The 25,072-nt window shown below is 31.5% G+C and overlaps 5 protein-coding genes across 10 annotated transcripts; 4 read left to right on the top strand and 1 right to left on the bottom strand.

The window, feature by feature from the left end:
• The first annotated feature begins 7,402 nt into the window (after positions 1–7,402).
• LOC108732731 (alpha-1,3/1,6-mannosyltransferase ALG2) lies at positions 7,403–9,175 on the top strand. 2 transcript variants are annotated; one of them, XM_018463685.2, is made up of 2 exons: positions 7,403–7,488; positions 7,547–9,175. In XM_018463685.2, exons 1-2 carry the CDS (start codon positions 7,486–7,488, stop codon positions 8,789–8,791), a joined length of 1,248 nt encoding a protein of 415 aa, XP_018319187.1. In that variant the 5' UTR covers positions 7,403–7,485; the 3' UTR covers positions 8,792–9,175. The 2 variants fall into 2 exon arrangements, with proteins under 2 accessions (XP_018319187.1, XP_025829623.1); XM_025973838.1 differs by having other exon boundaries at positions 7,405–7,488; positions 7,550–9,175.
• A 425-nt stretch (positions 9,176–9,600) lies between these two features.
• On the bottom strand, positions 9,601–13,455 carry LOC108732733 (syntaxin-6). 3 transcript variants are annotated; one of them, XM_025973840.1, is made up of 8 exons: positions 13,323–13,455; positions 13,121–13,252; positions 11,945–12,114; positions 11,731–11,825; positions 11,602–11,661; positions 11,309–11,541; positions 10,686–10,780; positions 9,601–10,597 (listed from the first exon to the last, which is right to left on the bottom strand). In XM_025973840.1, exons 2-8 carry the CDS (start codon positions 13,153–13,155, stop codon positions 10,521–10,523), a joined length of 765 nt encoding a protein of 254 aa, XP_025829625.1. In that variant the 5' UTR covers positions 13,156–13,252; positions 13,323–13,455; the 3' UTR covers positions 9,601–10,520. The 3 variants fall into 3 exon arrangements, with proteins under 3 accessions (XP_025829625.1, XP_025829626.1, XP_025829624.1); XM_025973841.1 differs by lacking the exon at positions 13,121–13,252 and having other exon boundaries at positions 13,323–13,453; XM_025973839.1 differs by lacking the exon at positions 13,323–13,455 and having other exon boundaries at positions 13,121–13,316.
• Positions 13,456–13,619: 164 nt separating this feature from the next.
• On the top strand, positions 13,620–16,108 carry LOC108732770 (40S ribosomal protein S5). Of its 3 annotated transcripts, none has more exons than XM_018463731.1 (5): positions 13,620–13,730; positions 14,064–14,214; positions 14,413–14,634; positions 14,698–14,913; positions 15,969–16,037. In XM_018463731.1, the coding sequence occupies exons 2-5, from the start codon at positions 14,080–14,082 to the stop codon at positions 16,035–16,037; spliced, it is 642 nt and encodes a 213-aa protein (XP_018319233.1). In that variant the 5' UTR covers positions 13,620–13,730; positions 14,064–14,079. The 3 variants fall into 3 exon arrangements, with proteins under 3 accessions (XP_018319233.1, XP_018319235.1, XP_018319234.1); XM_018463733.2 differs by having other exon boundaries at positions 13,627–13,730; positions 14,067–14,214; XM_018463732.1 differs by lacking the exon at positions 13,620–13,730 and having other exon boundaries at positions 14,080–14,214; positions 15,969–16,108.
• A 70-nt stretch (positions 16,109–16,178) lies between these two features.
• On the top strand, positions 16,179–17,360 carry LOC108732769 (THUMP domain-containing protein 1 homolog). Its single transcript, XM_018463730.2, has one exon. The coding sequence runs from the start codon at positions 16,383–16,385 to the stop codon at positions 17,247–17,249; it is 867 nt and encodes a 288-aa protein (XP_018319232.1). The 5' UTR covers positions 16,179–16,382; the 3' UTR covers positions 17,250–17,360.
• A 682-nt stretch (positions 17,361–18,042) lies between these two features.
• On the top strand, positions 18,043–22,614 carry LOC108732773 (ubiquitin carboxyl-terminal hydrolase 36). Its single transcript, XM_025973846.1, has 7 exons — positions 18,043–18,298; positions 18,363–18,585; positions 18,706–18,956; positions 19,294–19,742; positions 20,274–20,549; positions 20,680–21,750; positions 22,035–22,614. The coding sequence occupies exons 2-7, from the start codon at positions 18,365–18,367 to the stop codon at positions 22,200–22,202; spliced, it is 2,436 nt and encodes an 811-aa protein (XP_025829631.1). The 5' UTR covers positions 18,043–18,298; positions 18,363–18,364; the 3' UTR covers positions 22,203–22,614.
• The last annotated feature ends 2,458 nt before the right edge of the window (positions 22,615–25,072 follow it).

Raw genomic sequence — 25,072 nt, 5'->3', positions numbered from 1 at the left:
CTTCTATGCTTTAACTGTAGTCAAAGATCGAAATTACTTCATAATTACAAGCTACATGGTTTCAAATCTAAACTCCCTATCTTGAGGTGGGCGCTACAGAAAAGAAAAGGTTAGAAGCGTTCGTACTGTGGATAGAGAAGGTTAGAAATGGAGAAATATTAGAAAGATTAGAACAGAAGACTCTATGGAAGTCAATAATAAATAGGCGAGATATGTTGGTAGGACGCCTTCTCAGGCATGAAGGTCTACTTAGAGACATATTAGAGGCAGAAACGGGAGTTAGGAGGGGTAGAGGTAGACCTAGATTAGATTACTGTTCGCAAATAGTTAAGGATGTGGGTTGTTCTAATTTTAGGGAAATGCGAAGATTAGCTCAGGATAAGAAAGAGCGGAGGTGAGTATCCAACCAGTCTTAGGACTGACAACCCTATGATGATGACTAGTAATGCAACTAGCTATTTTGCCCGTTGATTGCTGAAAATAAAAATAAAAAAAAAAGATTGCAATAGATTCATGTCTGATGGAATTCCATGTTTATCAAAAGTGAGTAACCAGCTAACATTAATTCTCTGAAGCACATAAATTGTATCGATTGTCTAGACAAAAACATTACAGAGAGGCGTCTTTTGGTCGTGAATAGATTTTTTAGTTCGGTTGTACAAAAGTTTTTCAGTTCGAAGGAAGTCTAGTAGGTAAACTAATTTCATTCATTTTGACTTTTACATATAGCCAAAGTTTCGGATACCGCAGCTGCAACTAAAAAAGTTCGAGTTTCAATTCTCGACCGAAAACTCGACTCTTTTATTGGGCCTATAATAAATCAATGTAAGTTTTAGGTTTAAATAATAACGCTTATATATCTACATTCCTGAAGCATCCTCAACTTTCACCATTCACAGACTTCTTTTTAAAAACGACGTAACTGCCAAAGAAAATATGAGAAATTTTATGAAATGTATTAAAAAAAAAAAATACAACGCTACTGAAGTGAAACTTCTTCAAACATACAAACATACCGGGATGGGGGTTAAGGAATTGGTTTAATGGTATTATTTGTACACTATGCTTCGCACGGGTGCAATGCTGATAGTAAATATAATATAGAATGTCTTTATATACAACAATCACAGNACACTATGCTTCGCACGGGTGCAATGCTGATAGTAAATATACTATAGAATGTCTTTATATACAACAATCACAGCTTTTTTGTCATTAGACAATACAAACCGGCCGGTACCGCCGCAACCGCTATGTCCCTGCATTTTAAGTCTGTAATATCTTCGAAAATATTCATTTATGGTAAATTACATGCTGTAAAGGGCCATATTGATCTATATTAAATGCACAATGTATTTAAAAGTACTTAATTGGATAGGGATTAATGCTGTATTGCTCAAAATCGCTTCGTAAATAAGCCATTATTTCTCGTAAAAAGTAAAGGATGAAAAATGGTTATTGTGGGTTATCCCTAACAGATAGACATATACTATCGCGGACTTTTTGTAGACCTTTTTAAGGTGTACAATACTGTAGTATATTATTTTGATCTATCTCGTAGGGTTCAACCAGCGTTTGCAGTGTAAGCGCAAAAAAATGTGTTTATTTACGACATCACATTACAAACCTTTAAAATTATCAGTGTTTCTCTACTATATTATGCATGTATTATACATATAAACCTTCCTCTTGAGTTACTTTAACTATTAAAAAAAACCGCATTAAAATCCGTTACGTAGTTTTAAAGATCTAAGAGACAGACAGCGGAGAAAATGCGTTGTATGATTTCGTTACATAGCAACTCGCATGAAACGAACTTACCCTACCATGCGTAAAGAAGTTTCACTTCAATAAAACGTAGTACAACGGCTGTTTTCAATATATTTAATCAATTATTTTGATGAAATACCTTTCCGGAAAGCAGAACAGCATTTTGTGTTTGATATCAGATTAAATATTTGCTGGAAGAACAATACAATGCAACAGAATAATTTCGTCTTATTTATTGTGTAACTTGATTTCAAATTAGTTGTCTGCAGTTGTCTATCTGGAAACTTAATTAATATCTGAAGCAAGCCAATTTCGCTTTCAGAACTTATAAGTGATACCTACTAAACTATTATTCTAGGGTGTTTAATATTGTTATCTACAGTTGCAGCTGCAATTTAGCTAGTAATTGCAATTTAGTCCTGCTTCCGCCAAGTGTTGGAACTACTAAATTATTGCATATGCCAGATAATTTTCTTACGTTAATGCCTGTTCGTTGTTTAATTTTGTACTACAAATACTGATATTTTTGAAGACCCTGTGCAAAAATTGAAGATAATTAGAAAACTAGATTTAAAAGCAAGGGTTAATGTGCAGTTTACGTCATAATCTCTGAAATTAGCAAACTTTCTCAAAGCTGCTATCTTTCTTCTTTGACGAATATATCCAGAGCATATGATTCCTTTGGGTTGTAACATCCCTGCATCTGTACGACTCATCTGTCTCAGAGATATCGAGTGTAAATCCTTGGCCTAGGCACCATACATTGCAAACATTTATTAATTCTACCTGTGCTTTTGGTATATGGTATATCATAACAATGGGACGAAGCAGTATCGTCTACTGGTTTAGACTAGACCATAGCTTGTCATTCAGGAGTATCACACCGATTCGATTTCTGATCGCATCTTTACCATTATGTACTTAATAATACAGCCTTCAAACTTAAATTTAAAGAATCTATCAATAAACGCCATTCTTGAGAATTATATGACTGATTCATAGACTTGAGAAGACCACAAAGATCACAGCAATACTGATATCTATCTTTTAATTCAAAATTCTCACCAAATCGATTACTCCACTGGCGAAAAACCGTCACCCGGGTATCAGGAGCCTGAGTGATTTCCATTATTGAAGGAGTGATGCAAGTAATTCAGGCTTATTTTTTGAAAGCTGCAAGTCTACCACAAAATAAAACTTTTGGGTGTTTCATTCCCTCCCGCTACTAATGCTGGTGAGCGGGCAGTCCCTCCGGATTACGCCAGAAGGTAGCGTGAAAGGACTTCTTCAGTCTCCTTTCAGGAATTGTGGGAATGGATAGGTGGTGGTTTGGGTGAGAAAGATGAAACGTTCGAAATGAAGACAGAAGAGAGTGAAAGATTATCTGTGGAACGTTTCTGCTCCAGCATTTGCCTAAATGATCCAAGGAAATCACAGAAAAACTTGGATCAAGGCAGACGGACCCGGACTCGAACCGAATGCTAAGCAATGGACTAAACCTCTGGGTCATGCCGCTCGATAAGTCTTGCATTGAGAAATCAAATATGGGTTCACAATCTTTAAATTCAATCACCAAGATCGTCATCGTCAGAACTAACGTTTTGGCTCCAGGCTAGTTCATCCATTTTCGTCTTCATGTACCGTGGTTCGTTTTTTTTTGCTTAAACTGCTGGGTAATGACGGCTAGTGAACTCCTTCACAATGCAGTATTAGGTTTTGTGACCGACGCGACATCAGGGTGTTCTATATGTTTCTTATTTTTGCTATTAAAACCTGAAGTTTTGACAAGACAAAAGTAACAGCCCGTTGCACGATTTGTCAGTTTTCTCCATGAGTGGGAACTCCAAATTGCAAATACATTTCTATTTACTGCAGTACCATTTCATTAATATACTTCTACAATTCTCACATTCTACACCTAGAACTCAATTTCGTCAAAAGTTGTTATCGAAATTTAAAAATAGTACTGCTATTGAAATTGGTCTTTTCAGTTTTGGGAAAAAGGAAAAAAAAAATTTGTAAAGTAGTGTAATTATTCCTAAATAGATCAAATATCTTAGTTACTCACTAACTGTGTTCCAAAAGTCAACTTATGTATCCTTTTGATTTTTACCTAAATCTGGAATAAAAAAGCTCAGTATATACAGTTATTACCAATATTACGCTATTTCCTATAACCTAACCTGACATAACCTAACCTAACCTAAATCTGGAATAAAAAAGCTCAGCATATACAGTTATTACCAATATTGCTTATTTCCTATTCGGCCTAGGCAATCGAAATGCAGCTAGCTAAACATTTAGACATATCTGTACACATAGGCTCGAAAATGTTAGGTCCTTACAAGTTTCTATTTATTTTTTATTAAAGATTGAAATATTTGATATATTTACATTAATATACAACAAAGGACGTAAGAGATGAATGCAAACTTCGAACCACGAAAAATATATTGAAATAGCTACTTTTAAACCGAAGTGAATTATTATACTTGGATGAGTTCCCATCATGATATTTTCTAATCCTATTCAAATAAAAAGATATTTTTTCAACCTGAAATTTTATAGTTCAACTTCCATTTCCTCCCAAAATATACTTAAGCAAGTTTAGGTATAAATAATATATCTGAGACTTGGAGTTGAATTTCGCTCGAAACATATAAACTTATTATAATGTCGGAAAGCCAATATAGACTTCTGTGTTAGGCATGGCCATCGGAAATGTGTTTTCTAATAGAGAAAGACATAAAAAGTAAAGGGACCTAATCTGAGCCGTTTTTCTTTTTATCCTATTATCCTTGATTTTGAAATGCTAAACATAGCAGCACCCGCCACATTTTTATTCAATTTTCACTAACTTTATACGTTAAACATTAAAATTTTATAAGCGGCTATTATAATAGGTTATAAGAATATATGCAACCAACTATACGCCCGTGTGTAGACATCTAGGTCCGTTCACTTTTTTCCAATTGAACTCGAATAGGTAGGTACGTTAAAATTGGTAATTTTTAATTAAAGATCCTGATTTAACGATTATTCTGGATATCCAAAGTAAGTCTAATTAACCCCTATTTAAACGTTTTAGTCATCAGTTAGCTCCAGAATGTTGTACCATCATCTATCCTGTCTCTATAAATTGTGATTGCAAGGCATAAACTATTTTTCTTTTGGCGTTTTAATTTCCAAATACCATTCAAGCCTGAGGAAATGTTAAAGGTAGTCAAGAAAAATATCCCTGTTTCCCAACTTTTTATCCTGTTCATTGGAAACTTCACTCCATAAATAAAGTAAAAAAAAATAATAAAAACCCACACGCCACTGTTTACGATACAATTATCTTAAGTGGTTGATGTGCTATCGACTTTTTAATTATAATAACCTTCGCTTTCCCCAACGTGTTGCATTTATCATCTCTGAAAGGAGTGTGTATTTTTTCGAAAATAATATCGGTTTCGTGCAAACAAACGATAAAGATATTAAATCGAGGAAGCAGGAAGCAACTCCCCAAAATGTCAATTATAGCAATAGCACATTGAATAATACTACAAAAAAAGTTAAAATAAGTGACATTTTCTAGTTTCAAATGTACTTAGAATAAATTTAAATCATTTCAATACTGGTTTAAGACATTTATTAGTGTTAATTTTCTATAATCCAACCAATACGGAAAAAACGTCTTATAATTACTGAATTTTTGTAATATAACATGGTGTGTAATGGGGTAAGGTGAAAGGGAAATTCCCTGTATAAATACAACTTGAGATCTAGCGTTTTTTGTTTTATTTTATGGTCATTCAAAACAGACAAAAATAATGGTAATACTTTTAGGAAACATTTTTTAATAATAATGAATGGAGCTTTTAAATGTTTAATGAATTTTTTATAAACTTTACAATTACTTTAGGTGTTTAGCTCATTATCAGGAGTAGTTTACCTACTTTACTTTCATTACAGTGGAAAATATGGGTTGGAGAGAAGAATGTTCCAAATGAATGTTGTGGAGACTTAAAACTTTAATTCAATGAATTTGTTTTTTAAATTAAAGCAGCTTTGTTTATAACAATTGAGAAACCTAATCACAGCCGAAGACCTAAACTTTTTGTGGTTATATAGTTTTTTTGTAATAAAGAAGCCCAGTTGGATGTAATTTTATATCTTAGATAACTTTTTAAAAAGAAAATTAGAGAAAAATATTTTTCCGAATGAGAAAACACATTTTTACAGATTCGTGCTATTTCGTATTCAATTTTTTGCTTTAGAATTTTTGATTAAACATATTTTCTCAAAAATTTTCCAACTTTATTATGCAAAGAAAGAGATATTAAAAATTTTCACACTGTGATTTTAAAATTTTAAATCGCACGCTGGGATAAATGTTTAGGTATATCTTCTTATTTTCTTCATATATTTTTACTTAAAATTGCACTTTAGACTCAGTTGTTCTGTTGATAAATAATTTAGTTCATACAAATTTTATTCAGAATTATTAAAAAGAATTTTTAAAAGTGTTTACGTATTACCAGACTTTTATGAAGTTAATTAATTATTTTGTTTTTCATCCATTCTTCTGTTGCATTCAAAATTTGCATAATAATTAACATCTTTGAATAAAAAAATAATTTGCTGAAGGTTTTGACTTACTTTAAAACTCAATTTCTTTAAGAAAACTCAAGAATTGAAAAAGAACGCTTACACAGGTATAACACTCCTGTCAAAAAAATGTTCTCGGTAATGTTCAAAGCAGTCGACCGTCGTACCGACGTTGGCGTCGAGGGCGTCGCGCGCTCGTAATTAACTATTGCCGATTTTATACGCACTTTGAGATGACGAGAATGCGAGAGAGACGCTCTTTTCGTTGTGAAAGATACGACGCTACTAACGACGTCCAAGGCAACCAGCCAGCCAGCGTCCTGGTCATGTCCTGGTGATGGTTCTTCTTCTCTCTCGCATCTTTCCTAAAATTATCGAATCTCCAGGGTATATCCCGGAATCCGAAAAACAGATAACAACAATAAAGCCAAACTGCGATAATTCTCAGTTCAAATAAAATACTTTTGCTCTACATAAAGTGAATAATTATTCTTTACATTCGTAATTGTCCGAAATTTTAATAACAAATTCGAAAAAATTTTAAAATCGTTGCATGGGCCATTGATGGTCAAATAAATGCACGCGTAGTACATTAAAAAAAGCTTTGGAACTTTGTTGGTAGTACACAAAAGTTCTTCGGAATTGAGAGCACATCTATTAATAAAATTTTCTTGGGTTATTTTTTAACAAACACATTTGAATGGCACAAATTAGTGAATTAATTTAAAACGTTCTAGTTTTTTATTAAATAAAAGAAGCTCCCAATTAATGTTTTATATTCTTTTGTCACAATTTAGATATTACAAGAAAATGTAAATGCAGCTTTCCAGACAGTTATAAAGTAAAAGATTATATTTTACTTACTGTAAAAAGTTGAGTTTGGTATCCTAGCATTTTTTTTAAATTTTAAATTTGCCGCCTAAAAAAAGTGTATAAGTTTAATGATAATAAAATTTTGATAGGTTATTGAGCCACAACCATCGTCTTTTTGATTTGCGTGTCTATGATTTTTAAGAGATTACGAGTTCTATGGTTCTAACCTATGAAATAAACGTCAGAAAAACTGAAAAAGCGCTCCTATTTTTTTAATATAAGTTTAAACTGTATAGATATAAAAACAAAATGGTAAGCAATTAAATTGTGATAATATGTTTACATAATTTTTAAAGTTGTTTGCTTTTAGAAGCATTTACAAAAATCCAAAGTTACTTTCATTCATCCAGACTTAGGAATTGGGGGAGCTGAGAGACTTGTTTTGGATGTGGCGATTGTTCTTGCTAATGAAGGATGTGAAGTACAATTTTTAACTAATCATTTTGACAAGTCTCATGCATTTAAAGAACTTCAAGATGAAACATTTCCAGTAAAAGTTGTTGGTGATTGGTTACCTCGCAGTATTTCTGGAAAATTTTATGCCTTCTTTGCTTATATGCGTATGTTATATCTAGCTATTTTCTATTTATACTTTTCAACTGAAAACAAAAGTGATATATACTTTGTTGACCAAATACCAATAGCCATCCCTTTTATTAAATGGACAGGAGGCAAAGTTATTTACTATTGCCATCATCCAGATTTATTAGCAAGCTCCCCTGGAGGTTTTTTAAAAACGTTATACAGAAAACCTATTGATTGGCTCGAATTAAAAGGTACCTCAGTTGCTGATATCATTCTTGTAAATAGTAAATATACATCTTCAGTATTTAGAGATACTTTCCCAACAATACATAAGAAAGTAACAATTTTGTATCCCACAATTTCTCAAAGTTTGTATGAATCTATTTCATCTAAAACATTGACAAAACCAGTTGATGAACTTGTACCTGAAATCAAGGATAACACTGACAATAAATTTGTTTTACTATCAATCAATCGCTTCCATCCAGCAAAAAAGCTTGATTTGGCTATTAAGGCGTTAGCAGAGTTAAAAAATATAATTTCAACTGAAGACTTAAAAAGAGTTATTCTTATTATAGCTGGAGGGCATGACCCTAACTTTTCCATTAATGCCTCTTATTTTAATGAATTAGTTGAGTTAGCAAATGAAATGAAATTAAATAATAACATAGTTCTCATAAAATCGCCTTCTGATGAATTAAAAACAGATCTTTTACTTTCTTGTGATTGCTTATTGTACACACCTGAAAAGGAACATTTTGGGATTGTGCCATTAGAAGCAATGGCTGCAAGAAAGCCGGTAATAGCTCTTAATAGTGGAGGGCCAAGGGAAACTGTACTGAATGAGACAACAGGTTTTCTTTGTGACATAAATCCACAAAGCATGGCCGAATGTATTTCGAAGGTTTTAGACAAAAAAATTGCCAAAAAAATGGGTGATAATGGGAGGAAAAGATTGGAACAATTATTTACTAATTCTGTCTTCCATGAGTCAGTGGTGAAAATATGTAATAAACTTTTAAATGAATAAGCTTGTCGAATTTGTTAAAGAACATTTGTTATACTTCTTAATGTCATTTAACATATTCATAAAAAGAAAAGAAGTAATTTAAAGTTTTATTTTCATAAACTTACCTTTCTTTTTGATAATTGTGTGATTATTAATGCATATTTTTAATTGTTTTTATTGGAAAAAAATATCTAAAAAAAATATATGAGTCAGTAGCAACATAAACAGTTGTGGGATTCCGTAATTAAAAGACTCGTATTTATGCCAGAAACTTATTTATTCCTTCCTAGAACATGCCACACAACTGTAACACAGTCTAGGGTTTCCTCTCTTTATTCCTGTTTCTGTTTCTACTAACTAGCCCTTCGTGTTCTCCTATTCATTCCAATGTCTTCTCATTTTAGATTTATTTTATGTTCTATTCGTNAGTCTTTGTTCTATCTATTTTAAATTTAAAGTTGGCGCGTTAATGCTAGTGCTTTTTACGTCCCAGTGGCACCACTATTATTAAATTAAAGTAACTAGAGAGATAGGTTATAAAATTATAAACAGTCTGCTTAAAATATTAAGTAAAATATCAAGTCTAAACTCGTATTTATGCCAGAAACTTATTTATTCCTTCCTAGAACATGCCACACAACTGTAACACAGTCTAGGGTTTCCTCTCTTTATTCCTGTTTCTGTTTCTACTAACTAGCCCTTCGTGTTCTCCTATTCATTCCAATGTCTTCTCATTTTAGATTTATTTTATGTTCTATTCGTAGTGTTTGAAAATACCGTAGACCTCAGATGTTTCTTTTAGCATCACGGGTTAACAAAAAGTTTAAAAGTGTATTAAATACTTTATATATTTTTATATAGTACGTACAATTACAATGCATTTTCTGAATTACGTATATAATAAAAATCAAACAACAAAACGTACTAAAAAACAGAATTGCAGGTAGTTAAAATACAACCCTTTCATTAATGGCTAAATGGCACCATAAAAATCTAGTAACTGTTAACGAACCTGTAAAGGCTTCAATTGGTAGCAATAAATGTATTGCGTTTAAAATTTGTACTACTTATGTTTAACATATCGCTCTAGTTTTTCTTTATTTGTTTTTATATTATGTTACGGTAGATCACATTCTAGAATTACATATGTATGAACTTACATAAAAAATACAATTGCTGTGGGGATATATATAATAAATAGGTACTTAATATTGGCAAAACTGTTACAACAAAATGTACAGACACAACTTATTTGATCCCTGTACATTAATAATAAGTGGGGTACTTATGTTGTACGTAAAAACATCTTAAAATATACGTGAGGGGTCTGAAATTTTAATCAAATGTCCAAGATTGAAAAAACAACTTCAAACACTTAAAAAAACAATCGAAAAAATATAATAATAATAAAGGTAAAAAAAATATTCTTATTATATTCTAAAATTAGTTGTTTAGGAATCATATACAGTATAATATAACAACATATAATTGTTGACTTTTGCATTATTTTTTTTATATAATAAACTTAAAGAGAATGATAATGCCTTTTCTATAAGTCACTCTTGCTTTTAAACATTAATGTGATACTTTACAGGTATTTAAATAAATAGTTACTATCTTCATTAGTTTATAACTTTAAAACATCGTTTTAAAGCATTTTTTAATAATTAATTAATAAAAATTGTATTATTTCGGACATTTGATTAGATTTTCAATATTTTTGACGTAGTGTTTCCACTTAAAAATAAAATCACAGGACTATGAATAAAATTATCACAATCAATAAAATGATAACTAAAACTATTATAACGGTCCACTGACTACGATCTGAAAAAAAAAAGGTATTTTATCTTCTGATAAGCTCGCAATTTTATTTACTCAATAACTAAACCGATAAAAATATAGTCTAACATACCATTTGACATGTGTAAAACTTTGGCAACCTTTTTCATCGTAGAATCCAGTTTAGATTCTGTACCTTCCAACTCGGTACCAAAATCGTCTAACATCCTAAAATTAAAAATTTATTCAAAATTTTAATAGCCTTGTTTTCAGAGATGCTGCTGAATCTGTACTTAAAAACATTCGATAGGGTGAACCGAAAAACCAAAATATTTCGATGATATATCGAAATTTTCACCAACAAATAATCATTTGAAAACAACAACAAATACATAAAACAGCAATGAATTTTTTGTGAAAGATTTAAGAAATTCTTATTTGTTTGCCATTAGTGGCATTTATTGCAATTACTATATGGACCGAGTGGTTAATCCAAATTTGTTCAGTTTATCTTGCAATTGTTTCGTTTGTATTGCAACATGCAAATTCGTATCGTGAAGTCCCCAGGGTAACATTCGTTTCTATAAACGAAGGTTTATTTTGTTCACAGTTTAGTAATTAATTATTTGTTCACATTATGCGATGTTCACACTATCGAGTGTCCACTGTATCAAGTACAAAGTGATTTAAAATAATATACAAAACTTAAGCCAAGCTATACGTATTGAAATTGTATAATTTTAAACCGAAACATACCCTGCTTGTTCGTCGATTTCGATACCAATATGCTGCGAAATCCTCTTCAAAGATCCCACCGAATTACTGATATTGTCCAATTGATCATCCTGATGTCTCAGCATGTTTTGCTGATGGGATAAAGAGTCCGCGATAAAATTTCTTTGCGGACTATCAACATCATTTTCCAACTTTGAATATTTCGTTGTTCCATGTGTAGTAGTAACATGTGCTGGACTACTCTCTAAAAGCGGCTGAAAAATACGCAAATAATCAAAAATCAAATAAATTGTTGCTATAGGATTGAAACTTACTTGACGTGCAGTGCGGTCCCTATCTCTATTTCTGTTCATGTTAATTTTTTCTTTCATGAGCTACAATATACAAATCAGAATCATCAATATTTGCAAGAAACTTAATTAATTTGATGAACAATTACATACATTTACTTCCGCAACTGTTGAATTTATAAAATGTTTCCTTGCAGTCAATTCCTTATTATCGATTTTAAATTTTGTAGGATTTTTTTCAACAATATGTAATGCGTGGTTAAGAAAAAATATTCACTAGGTATAATTACAAGATGGATATAGTTAATAAGATCATTAAAGTGATGTTTTTAGTTATTATTTTTAGCTATTACATTAAAAAGGATATTTATTGTGTCTTCCAAGTCCTCCAAATCCCATTCTATACTTCTCAAAGAATTTTTTAATTCATTGTTCATCCACTCAGTTTCATCTTTGGTGATGCAAATTGAGTTATTTTGTATTTCCAGCCAGCGTTGATACAATCCTCTGGTTTTATTTAAGGCGCGAAATACTTCTCTGAGTAAAAAAAATTGTTCATTTTTTACATATATACACCACGTCCCACATCTCACATCCAGCATGTTTTTCAAATAATCATATTATGAACTGGACAAATTTATTTCTCTGAATTAGCTGTATGAATTTTCATAAAAACTAATGATATTTTTGGAAATCTCCCCTTTGGTGACAATTTTAGCCATACTCTTAATTAAATATACTTCATTTAATTATCTGCTTTAACAATTATACAATAAGAATAAAACCTTCAAACTATCTGTTTTGTAAGTCATTCAGAGAAAAAAAACGTCTTCTATTTACAAATTTATTCATTAATTTATTTTTAAGCAATAATATCTGTTCTAATTCATTATATTAAGTATTGCCAATAAATTGAACGATTGTACAACATAAATGAAAATAGTTTTTAAATGAAAAACGCTGAGAAGTAATGTGGGACATACTGTATATATCAATATAGAATATTCAATAAAATTTCGCATAATAAACGTGCATTTTATTATGAAAACACAAAAAAGGACAAGTGTAATAGATCTGTAATCGTTACAATCACTTCAAATTGAAATTAAAACAAGCAAGAAAGCTTTTAGTAAAAAAATAAGCATTTTAAACTTGTGACACATTTCTGCTTAATATATAATTTTTAAAAAACAAAAGTAAATTTGAATATTTTTTGAAATGTAGTTAATCTTTTAGAGAAACANTGGGTGTAATTTATGCAAATAAAATTAAAACATGATTTAGGCGGTATTGTAAATTACTGGGTAAATTTTTTAATACATTTTAATTTGTAATTATATAAAAAAGAAAATAATCAGTATTTGCGTTACATTTTCGTCTTAGAAAAATTATTTAAACTAATGATGGATTATCTTGGTTTCTTTGCAGAGTAGCTTATTAAAACAAATAAGCATGCAATCAAGCCAAACGTTCTAATAAATTAACAATAAACAGCATGTAAAGAACAAAAACATTATATTGTTTACATATTGCTACTGCTTACTCTTTAACAACGAAAAAAGGGTCTTCCAACGTCATGTCAAACGGTATAGGAAGGCAAAATATTGCCAAAGAGAACTAGCGACGAATTATTTAAAACCATGTGGAAATAATATGTTTCTTTATCTCTATTTTGCTGCCATGTTAATGAATTTAAATAATTAACCGATAAGATATCGTAAATATGTCGAACGTGCTCAACTCACCTTTAGATTTATTATTACCCTATTTAGTGCACGAACTAAACAATAAACCTTAAAATATCATAAAGTGATCAAGTATAGGCAACCTTACTTACATTTGTGCTACGATTGTGCATACTACTTTGTAAAAATGTATAGTTAATGTATTGATATTTAATTAAAGTAAAATTAATTAAAAATAACCATAAGTTATAGAATTATTAATGTTTGTATTTATTTTAAAAAGATTATTTATTCTTGACTGAAAATGTTTTTGTCACTGTTGTCCTTGAAATATAGTGTAATTTAGTATATTAGGTTGGTGACAGCACTGAGCTATGTATTTTGCTTCCTTTGATGGCTTCCTTTTTACAAATGGCCTTTTCCGCCTGGTGGTAGTGCTACGAAGGAATTAGGTTAATTTATATAAAGGTAATAGTGTTTTTAATTTTGTTTAGTGAATGCAATTTAATATTTACATTATTCTGTGTAAATTAAAGAAGAATGTAAATTCGGATTTGTATTACTTATAATCATTTTAATGTATTAAAACGAAACACGTGGTGGTCCATACTGGTGTAAATTTTTCTGCACTTACTGAGTTAGGCCCCTTTTTCGAGATAACTACATGATGATATATTTTAATTCTGACACCTCTTGACAGAACAAAACATTGGTGACTGTAAATTTTCTGATTTTAATTTTCTATAACCTATATATAACCAATATTTGTGGAAGTAATATTTAACAGAATTTTATTTTCAGAAGACTCGTTGGGAAAATGGCCGATGATTACGACAATTTCGATGATCCCCATACCGGTGTGATAGCACCAGCAGTTGCAGAATTGCCTGAAATAAAATTGTTTGGAAGATGGAGTTGTGATGATGTACAAGTGTCTGATATGTCTTTGCAGGTCAGAAATTCAATTTATAAATATAACATTGCCAAATTTATCTGTATTACAGTTTAGATGATGATTTTACTTTTTATTTTCTGACATCTCTGCAGAAATAAACCTTGTTGACTTTGTTCTAACTGAGGATTTGTGTATACTTTTAGTACTTGTTCACTTTTGCTTTTGTGCAAGTCTAAACATACTTTTATTTTGCAGGATTACATTGCAGTAAAAGAGAAATATGCCAAGTATTTACCTCATTCAGCAGGTAGATATGCTGCAAAACGTTTTAGGAAAGCACAGTGCCCCATTGTAGAACGTTTAACAAACTCCTTAATGATGCATGGGAGGAACAATGGTAAAAAGTTGATGGCTGTTCGTATAGTTAGGCATGCCTTTGAAATAATACATTTACTAACTGGTGAAAATCCGCTTCAGGTATATTTTTTATTATTGTACATAAACTATGGCCAGTTATGTAGTTATTTTGTATTATTTTAGATCCTTGTAACAGCCATCATTAACTCTGGGCCCCGAGAAGATTCTACTCGTATTGGACGTGCAGGTACCGTCAGACGACAGGCAGTTGATGTTTCCCCATTGAGACGTGTCAACCAGGCAATCTGGTTATTATGCACAGGAGCCAGGGAAGCTGCATTCCGTAACATTAAAACAATTGCTGAATGCTTAGCTGATGAACTCATCAATGCTGCTAAGGTATGTTTTATTCCTTTTCTTTCATTATTGTTTATAATTTTATCACTTGAAATAAAGGTTTTTATTTGTAGTATAAAATGATCATTTACTTTTTAGAAGAAATTACAATCTTTAAAAATACAAAGGACTAGGGTCCATAAGAGTAAGAAAATAGCCCCCATAATATTCAGCCTGATTAGTTTTCAAATAATTTATTATTTTTTTTATTGTTCCTTATTGTAATAAATCATAACATTTAGGATTACTCCAATAGTTGAACACAGTTATGCTGGTTATTGCGTTTGAATATTTGTCTTTTTTTTTGTATCCCCTTATTATTGATACATTTCATTTTGAGCAAAATGTACAAATTATTTTTCTTTTATGTTATACATCTAGGAAAAACATATTTCGGAATCTAAGTGGTAACTTCTTAAGCTCAGTATAAAATTTTATCAGCTATAATAAATAACAAAAATACAAAAAATGGTCAAATTTGATCACCAAAATAAATCTGTTTAACTGTTGGAGTGATTCTAAAAGTTATGGATATTTAAGATAAGTAGCAGGAATAATAAAAGAAAACTATTTAATCACATGAAAAGAATATGTATATACAAAAAAAAATAAACAAGATTACAGAGGGTAAAGAGAGCTTTTTGTGTAATAGACTTCAAGGAAATATCAAAACACTTGTACACATTAATTAAAGATTTTTTTTATAAAACTGATATTGTTATGGGGGTCATTTTTGTATTTTAACAACCCTAGTCCTTTACTTTAGAATCCAAACTGCTGCTTTTACTTAAAGCCTACTAATTTTATTAAAAATTAAGTTTCTTATTTTGCTACAGAATTTTATGTTATTTTACACCCTAAATGTCCATTCTAATTCATCTAGAAAACATTTATCTCTAGACGCTTCGCTAATGGACAAAATTACTGCAGTAATTCAGAATGTTTAGTTAAATAATATATATTTAATTGAATGGTTTATTCTGCTACATTTACCAGCTGTATAACATTTCTGATGTTAAATTTTTTTAATTGTGTATAAACATCAAAAATACTTTCAGGGCTCATCAAATTCGTACGCTATCAAGAAGAAAGACGAGTTGGAGCGTGTTGCTAAGTCTAATCGTTAAGTTAAATTTTTATATATTTTCTGTTGAAACAAATTCTTTGTTTCACAGAAGTAATAAAAAGTATATAAGATTTTTCAAGTTTTACTAAACCGACTCGTTATTATTCCATTATAAACCCATAATTCCTGCCATTGCTTTGTTTAATAGTACTTTCAAGGACTATAGTCTTTGTTCTATCTATTTTAAATTTAAAGTTGGCGCGTTAATGCTAGTGCTTTTTACGTCCCAGTGGCACCACTATTATTAAATTAAAGTAACTAGAGAGATAGGTTATAAAATTATAAACAGTCTGCTTAAAATATTAAGTAAAATATCAAGTCTAAGAGGATCTAAAGTGAATTAAAAATGAGCGAAAACGGTTCCCAACAACCTAGAGATAACAAACGGAAGCATAAATATTATGGTGTCCCTGCGAAACGGAATAAAGGCGTAGAAGTTGGTCTGAAGGGGTTCCTTTGCAGCTGCAACTTTAAGGAAAACGAATGCGTTAAAGAATCCTACAATATTTTGAACCACTACGTTGATACATTTTTTGTTGATAAAAATGAATCTCAAGAAAGTGAGAATACAGCAGAAACTGAGGACGTTCTGGCAGCTGAATTGGCTTATCTGAGAGAACGACATAAACGTTTTCAAGTACTTGATTCTGGTGCCAAGAATTTTTTGTTTATAAAAACAACATTGGAAAATCCCGTTGAGATTGTTCAAAAAATTGTGGAAGATATTATTTCCACAAAACAGCAAATATCTCGTTACCTTTTAAGGCTGATTCCTGTTGAAGCTGTCTCTAAAGCATATGTGGAGGACATTGTAAAAAGTCTCACCCCTCTTCTTCAAAATCATTTTAAAGATTCTGATAAATCCTTTTCAGTTATTTATAATCACAGAAATAATGATGGTTTGTCTAGGGATGCTTTAATAAAAGAAATTGCAAGTTCAATTAATTTATTAAATCCAAATTGTAAAGTTGATCTAAATAATCCTGAACTTTCTGTTCTTGTTGAAGTAATAAGAGGCTATGCTTTTTTGGCTATAATACCAAATTTTATAAAGTACAAGAAATTTAATTTAATTTCTTTATCTCAAGAAGAGTGTGAAAACAAGAAATGCAGTTCTAAACCAGAAAGGAATGATCCAAAAGTAACAAAAGATGATTTTAATATAAAAGGAGTAAACAAAGAAGAAATTGAAGTGACAAAAGAAGATAAATAAAACATTTCAATGAGTACTAGTTTCCTATGTACAGTATCTTGTTTTATACTTGCTACATAAAAAGAATATTATTTTTAGTGATTACGTTGTTATAAGTTGATTATGTTTGTTTTATATATAGAAAAATAAGTTTATTTAATAAAATTATTTGAAAAACGCGCTCTTTTTGATTAACAAGATCAGTGGTGATTGCTTTTCGTAAGTGACGTTTTTGAACTATTAATAGTGATATTAGAGTGATTGGTCTTTTCGGCAGAAGACAAAATAGAATTTTATGCGTATTTAAAATAAATAGTAAAACAACATCTACAGTTTCGTATTTAAATAAAACAATTAGGCATTCTGTTAACAAACTTTTGAAGACTCGTCAAACAATATGATACTATTCCTAATTTGGGTATATTCTGATTTCTGATTAATATAAAAAAAATGAGTGTTATGCTGAAGTGTACGATGTGTTGCATACCTATTTACAAAAAATTCCTTTAAATTTTAATAATTGATTACAATATATCTATTAAAAAGCCATAATGGCCGACATCAGTAACAATGCGACAACAATTGAAAAAGAATGATGGCCGACAACTGCAACAATTAGAAAAGAATGATGGCCGACACTACGTCATAATGGAGCAATAAAAATGGCCGGGGGCAGGGGGAAGAACTAGTTAAATGTATGAAAATTTTGAATTGGGTCTTATATTTTTAATTTACTAGATTAGATATATATTTTGGCATAATAATTCATTAATTAAGTTTTGTAAAGTTCACATCCGTAAGAGTTCGCGACAGTCGCAATTTTGGGCAGCGATTGCGATGGTTGCGCATGTCAATTCAGTGCGAGTGGGTTACTTGTTCACGTAAATCTCGGTGTGCGGTGTTTTTGCCACTCATTTCATGATTCGATCGAATTTCCATTTTCTTTCATGTTTTCGGTTCTCCAAGTGTCATCGTATCAGCATACTACGTTCTGATTTTTAAGTAAACAGAAGGATGCGGTTAACTGGCTATTTGTCGAGTAGATAACAATAATTTACATTAGCAATACGGTAGGTGGTCTAACGACAACACCAGGTCCCGGTTGTTTGCTTGAATGCACGTGGTTTTTTGTAGGGATGCCGGCATCTACTTTGGATCCTGTTAATGCGGCGCTTCGCACTGCGCTATCAAAAAGTGCATCTAACAATTTAGACACTCAGCTGGCTGGTTCATCAAAAAAGGCTCTCTTGTCAGATATACAATTTGAATCTGCAGGAAGCTATCAAAATTCAATTTTAGACAAACTTAAATCAAAGTACATTGTGCTAAAATCAAGTGAAACACAAGGAAACAACAGGTAAAGTTTGTTTTTGTTTTTTTAAATAGTTGGTTAGATCTTTATTTACTGTTTTAAATTGTCAAATCTTGAGGTTAAATACACTATGCAAGCAAGTTTTTCTTAATTTCTATTTTGTAGCTCACAAAATAAAAGTAAACAAGAAAATAGTATGGGTGCAGATGAGAGTTTAATAGCTCAATATGAATTATTCCCATTAAAAAATGTTCAGCTCGGATGGAATAACACAAATTGGTCAGTTGGTGCTGGCATGGTAAACATGGGCAACACTTGTTATCTTAACTCTACGCTTCAAGCACTTTTTCATGTACCTGCACTAGTAAATTGGTTGATTTCTGATAGACAACATGTGAACCAATGTGAAGATCTAGGTTAGTTTATAATTATTGATACTGTTTTGTTTTCAAAGCAATCCTCAATTATATTAGGAAAACAAATACATTTCAAATTAACGTACTTATAAAACTGATATTGGCACATTATGTATTAGTTTTTTTTCATCAGTTTCTTGTTTTTAAATAAAACTAATAGAATAATACACATTAGTTATAAAAATATGTATACACAGAGTAAAAATTACAATGTGGTTAATAATTAATAATAATTATATAATTTTTATTTCATTTGCCAAATTTGATTGTTTTTTTTTAAATTTATTGTTAAACAAATTATGTACTAAATATCATTTAAATTCTTATTTATCTGCAGGAGGAGGGATGTGCATAATTTGTGCGATGAGAAAAACGTTGCAAGATTCTCAACAGCATAACGTAAATTCGTTCCGTCCATTTTTAATTTATAATAAACTGAAGGTGGTGTGTAGAAATCTTATACCAGGTCGACAAGAAGACGCACATGAGTTTCTAAGATACCTCGTTGAAGCTATGGAAAAGGCTTATCTGAACCGGTTCAAAAATCATTCAGAATTTGATTCCCGAACGAAAGAAACAACTCCACTTAATCAAATATTAGGTGGTTATCTTCGATCTACAGTTAGATGTTTAGAATGTGGACATGTTAGTACAACATTTCAGCATTTCCAGGACCTGCTTCTCGATATTAGAAAAGCTCAGACCCTTGAGGAAGCTCTAGACGCATATTTTTCCCGCGAAACGCTGGACGACGAGTCTTATCAATGCGAAGCTTGCCAGAAAAAGGTAATTATAATAAAGGTTTTATTTTTCAAACTCATATATACAGTTCTATTTTAAAAATAAATGCTGTGCTTCTAATATTCTATGTATTAATACATAGTGAAACTTTATGTGATTAATAAGGGACAAAAAGCAAATAGAAGAGCTTTTTTAACAGTCATTTGAAGCTTTTTTTCTAGTTTATGTCATTTCTTTCAAAGCTATAACAATTCCCTAATGTTTAAATATCATTAATAAGGCTATCTGCAGGGATACAACTTTTCTTTTTTTCTGCCTTCCTATATATTTTTCAGCTATTTTCCTCCATTCTTGCATTAGCTCCTTCTTACCAACTTACTGTTGTAATAAAATAAAACCGAATTTTCCATTTTTTCCATAATTTGTTTCCCTTATACTATTTACGGTTGCATCCCTGAATCTGTTAACACGTGTACTTTTTTCTCGTTTTCTGTTAAATATAAGAGTAAGTAGCTAACTGGTACTTTTTCTTGTTTTTGCAGACATTGCAAGAGTGTGTTGTTTTTTTCATTATAGGTTCCTGCCACAAAGCAGTTTTTCGTCGAACGGGCGCCAATGGTACTTTGCATCCAATTAAAACGCTTCTCCGTCAGCAACAACAAGATAACAAAACATGTGCAGTTTCGTCAACGACTTGAACTTACAAAATATATGAGACGAAAACCACAGAATTCATTAATGTATAGATTGGTCGCAATGGTAACGCACATGGGCCCTACAGTCTCTTGTGGCCACTACACTGCAGTAGCACAGGCACCTTCTGGAAACTTTTACCAATTTGATGATAGCATGGTAAGTAGTCTTGTCATAAAGTACTAAATAAGACAACTTAATTAATTAGTTGGAAATTACGCGGTTTTTGAAAAGCTGAATCTTTATTGTTATAAGTGTTCCATAATTTACATTTTTTTTTTGTTTTTAGGTAAGACCGATATCACACCAAGCTGTTTTCAGTACAAATGCCTACATAATGCTGTATGAATTGGAACCACAGTCAAACAATTTTAAAAAAAGCATTGTATCGCCGACAAGTAGCGTCTCGTCTAACGCGGACTCAGAATTGGCGCTTTGTAACAACGCCAAATCGATTCAATTGAACGGCAACGCCAATAGAGTATATGGTCCCGAACTACCCCCAAAAAATCCAGAGATTAAATCCGCAATACCGTTACCGCCACCTGAACAAAAACCACAACAGAACGGTAAATGCCCGTCCGTGGTTATTACAAACGGTAACGGTAAGGCGTTGTTACATTCGGCCTCGTCATCCGCGTCCTCCTCCTCAAGTGATAGTGAACTCGAACAGCATACAGACAAACAAAAACAAATACATCAACCACAACCACCCAATAGTGGCGTCCTTACATTAAAAATGCCCACCAATAACAATATGAACAATACGGCTGCTAACTCTAACAAATGTAGAACTGATAATTCAATAATAGCCGACAAAAAGGAAACAGATAATAGAAAACAATTAACGCCGGAAAAGAAAACCCAAGTTAATAAGGGCAACGATTCAAAAGTGACTACTACAAAGCAGTTAGTTCCGTACGACATGGACGATTCTTCGAGTTGTTCTGAAGAGAACAACGCGTCGACTATGAATACGGTGACAACTGTTCAAAAGGTACAGGAACCTCCTCGGATAACGACCAAGGCGGCTGGGGGTGAGTGGAAGGTGTCGTCATCGACGCGGGACGACACGGGGCCCTCGTCCGAGGGCAAGAGTTGGGATAGGCGACGGGCAAACGTAGTTAACGATCTGCTGCGCATGTCACATGCGGGTTACTCCTCTCCAGTCGTCACTTGGAACGGGACGCGGTCCCAACTTGATCGCGCGGTCAACGAAGAGAAACAACGGGAAGAGAGAAAAAGACCAATGCTTGACGATGACGTTGATCAGGGTCGTGTCAAGTGTGTGAAATTGAATAATAATAATAATAATAATGGTAACCACAAAGCGAATAATCTCGGATACAATCCCTTACAAGTGAGTATTGGGTCGAGGGGGGGAGGGTTATTAAATACATCGACAAGTACCCCGATATACTACTTTAATTAGTTGCTTTTGTTTGTACTTATACCGATAATGACATAACGAAGTCAATCTTTCCCATGAGATCTAATTTAAAAATGATAAACCTAAAAAATAATTTTTAACTTTATTTCTGTCTTCTGTTTTTAAAGTAGGATATTGTCTTGTCTTTCGAAAAGAAACTAAACTTTTAAGTTTATAGTAATAACATTTATTATAGTCGGGTTGTTGTTCAACAGGTTTACCACAATTTGAAAAATTGGGGTCAGCAGAATAATAACAACAACAACAACAACCACTACAACAGGCATTTCTACAACGGTAACAACAGGCATCGGAACGGGAATCACCGGAACTTCCATAGAAATAAGAACTTTCATAAAAATAACTACCGTTACAGGCAGTAAGTTAAAGTTTAGTTTTCGCGCGCTTTTTTTCGCGTGACCGTGTGTACGTGTGTGTATGTAAATGTGCTCAAGCGGCTACATTTAGATTTATTTTGTATGATAATAAATATAGAAAAAACTGTGTTCTTGTAAATAATTGTAATTGCAGTTTTATATTTCTGTAATGTATGGTTTTTGAAAATGGCATTATGATCATTATAATTACGATGAGATGATTACGGTGGTGTTAGTACAATATGAAGAAGTGGCTTTTTTCGAGTATTTCTTTTTAGTGATATGTAATAAATTAATTACACATAGTTTTTAAACATTACGTAAGATGAGTGTTAGTTTTAACTTATTATTGATTACATTACCGAAAATATGTACATTATTGACCCCTCACCTTCATTACAATTACTTTTTTTATATACTTGGTTGCTTTTTATTTTTTGTCGACCCAGATATTTTTTATTTATATTTCAGGAACGAGTGATAATTGGCAATTCCCTTACAGGTAAGTTCTGTCATAAGTTTTAAGTACATCCATTAACTTAAAAATAAGATACGTATATGTGGTTTTTGAAGAACCTAAAGTCTGTTAGAAAATGCGCAGTTATTTATCCTAAAATATTAATACTGTTGTTATAGTGCCTTTTCCAGTATATTTAATTAGTTCTTCTCTATTTCATTAGGTGCGCCTCGTACCTATACTGTTGCTTTTCTGATCACACCAAGTATATTACTAACTCGATTTGCCCTTTTCATGACTTTAGAACAAATCAACGAATGAACGTACTTTTTTTAATCGCACAATCATCTTTTTATAGTTACTTTTATCAATTTCGAAGCAGAATTAATCACGTTATAGACAATAGTTATCGAAACAGAATCTATCACGTTATAGACAATAGTTGAATGTTGAATCGAGTTCCATCTTGTTTAACCATCAGTTTAAATGTTATGCCAAAAAAGGATTTAATTACCTAAGGATTATAATATTCATTGTGTTTTGTGATAAATATGGCAAGTGCAACTGTTTGAAAAAGAAGTTTTTGTGGGTGAGTTTAGTTTTTGAAGTTGTTTTATATTAACTGAATAGGTATTAAATAAAACCTGGGCGTAGGTATGATTCATTTCCTACATTCATATATATCAAGAAATTATTTTAGTTATTGTAAGATGAACAAATTTATAAATTGCTGTAATTTTAAAATATTCCCGTATTGTTATTAATAATTTTTTGGTGTTAATTTTAGATCATTTTAGAATTTCAAAATATGGTTTTAGAATTGCATCGCTTGTTTAAATTTGGGGATTATGCATAATATTTAATTGTTTTAAAAGAATTTTAGTGTTATTTCAAACCCTTGTTTTTACTTTGGTTTGTATTAGTTTTTGGAAGTTGTTTTATATTAACTCAATAGGTATTAAATAAAATCTNATTAACCCTCATTACTACTGCTGTTTTCCTATACGCTTCAATTATTATTTATATTAAACTCCGTTTCTACTCTTGCCTTTGTTAACGTATTTATTACCTCCCATCTTTCAACCTTATCATCCACAAACATTAATATATTTCTAACTGCATCTGCATCACATTTATTATCATATAAATCGCGTTTATCGCACCCTTCCCTTTCTGAAACCAATTTGCGTTCCACTGAGTACTTCTCCTTTGTAATTTGCTCCTCTAGCCTATTTCTTATTATTTTAGTGCATATTTCAAACCTCGTATTCATAATTGCAATACCTCTGCAATTTTTGACACTAAGTATTCCTTGTCCTCCTCTTAAATACGATACCAGTCACCCCACATTTGCATGCTTCAGGTTCCTTATCATTCCTCTCCTATATCCCCACTATAATTTAATATAATTTCTCTAATACTATATCGCCTGTACATCTTCAAGATTCCCCAGGAAATTCATCTAGCCCAACCGCTTTTTTCTTCTCCATGTATTCAATGCATTGTCATATCTCTCCCTTTTCCACCAACAACCTTCTTTTCATCATTCTTCAGTCCTATCAGCCACCATTCCTCTCTCAATAATCATGAATTACTTCATCCTCTTAATCATATTTTCCCAAACCTCAATCCATTCAACCCTTTCTTCCACCTTCTGTCTAACCTATCGTATTGACCCCTGCTCCAAATCAGACATTTCCTTATAATTCCTTTACATCCCCATTCCCTTATTTCTACTTTTAATGCAATTATTATGAAATACATTACAATTACTTTTTATCTTCAATTTTAAGAGGTCGAAAATTGAGTTGCGCTTTCTTATGTACATAATTTCTCTGTAGTTTTCGAGTTTTAACAACGAAATTTAGTTTAATTTAAACTGCAGTCAAAAACTGTTTCCTGTACGTTATTCCCCACGATAACAATTTTTTTAAATTTAGTTTTCCCAAAAAATTGACTCGTTGCCGTTTTTAAATATCATTTTTGTATTTAATATGGGTAGATAAATACTCAATAAAGAAGCTTTTATACTTTCGTTTGAATTTTAAAACTTAAATAATGCAGATTATCACAGAAATTTTTTGTCTTATGCAAAAATTGGATTTCAATACTTTCTTCTAATTAAATGTAGTGCTATTATATGCCATTTCGACTGTGTATTTTCGATATTTAGATATTTCTTTTAACGTTATGCAGGAAGCAGTAGTAGTCCTAAAATTTCACCCTAATAAAGGATAAAGTACCTTGGAGGAGTCGTGCTGGGAACGAAGTGATGAGATGAAATTGCGCCTGCAACGGTGAGTGCTCCTAATTTATTTTTGTTTAGAAATATTTTTATTTCCTAATCCGTTTTACATTTTAAAAATTTATCATTTGGATAGACTGAACCTTTTTTTAATTTTTAAAAATGACTACGCTT

This window comes from Agrilus planipennis, unplaced genomic scaffold, assembly GCF_000699045.2.
Source record: "Agrilus planipennis isolate EAB-ADULT unplaced genomic scaffold, Apla_2.0 scaffold61, whole genome shotgun sequence".
Classification (NCBI taxonomy): Eukaryota; Metazoa; Arthropoda; class Insecta; order Coleoptera; family Buprestidae; genus Agrilus; species Agrilus planipennis.
Note: the sequence above shows the minus strand (reverse complement) of the source record. Positions and strands in the feature narration are given on the sequence as shown.

Excerpts from the sequence above, each read along its gene's own strand:
- LOC108732770 (XM_018463732.1), top strand. The coding sequence starts at position 14,080 with ATGGCCGATGATTACGACAATTTCGATGATCCCCATACCGGTGTGATA. Across the intron at positions 14,215-14,412 it reads TGTCTGATATGTCTTTGCAG|GATTACATTGCAGTAAAAGA; the intron begins GTCAGAAATTCA and ends TTTATTTTGCAG. Across the intron at positions 14,914-15,968 it reads AACTCATCAATGCTGCTAAG|GGCTCATCAAATTCGTACGC; the intron begins GTATGTTTTATT and ends AAATACTTTCAG.
- LOC108732773 (XM_025973846.1), top strand. The coding sequence starts at position 18,365 with ATGCCGGCATCTACTTTGGATCCTGTTAATGCGGCGCTTCGCACTGCG. Across the intron at positions 18,586-18,705 it reads GAAACACAAGGAAACAACAG|CTCACAAAATAAAAGTAAAC; the intron begins GTAAAGTTTGTT and ends TCTATTTTGTAG. Across the intron at positions 18,957-19,293 it reads GAACCAATGTGAAGATCTAG|GAGGAGGGATGTGCATAATT; the intron begins GTTAGTTTATAA and ends ATTTATCTGCAG.
- LOC108732769 (XM_018463730.2), top strand. The coding sequence starts at position 16,383 with ATGAGCGAAAACGGTTCCCAACAACCTAGAGATAACAAACGGAAGCAT.
- LOC108732733 (XM_025973840.1), bottom strand. The coding sequence starts at position 13,155 with ATGACGTTGGAAGACCCTTTTTTCGTTGTTAAAGA. Across the intron at positions 11,662-11,730 it reads CAACAGTTGCGGAAGTAAAT|CTCATGAAAGAAAAAATTAA; the intron begins GTATGTAATTGT and ends TGTATATTGTAG. Across the intron at positions 10,781-11,308 it reads GAAATCGACGAACAAGCAGG|GATGTTAGACGATTTTGGTA; the intron begins GTATGTTTCGGT and ends TTTTAATTTTAG.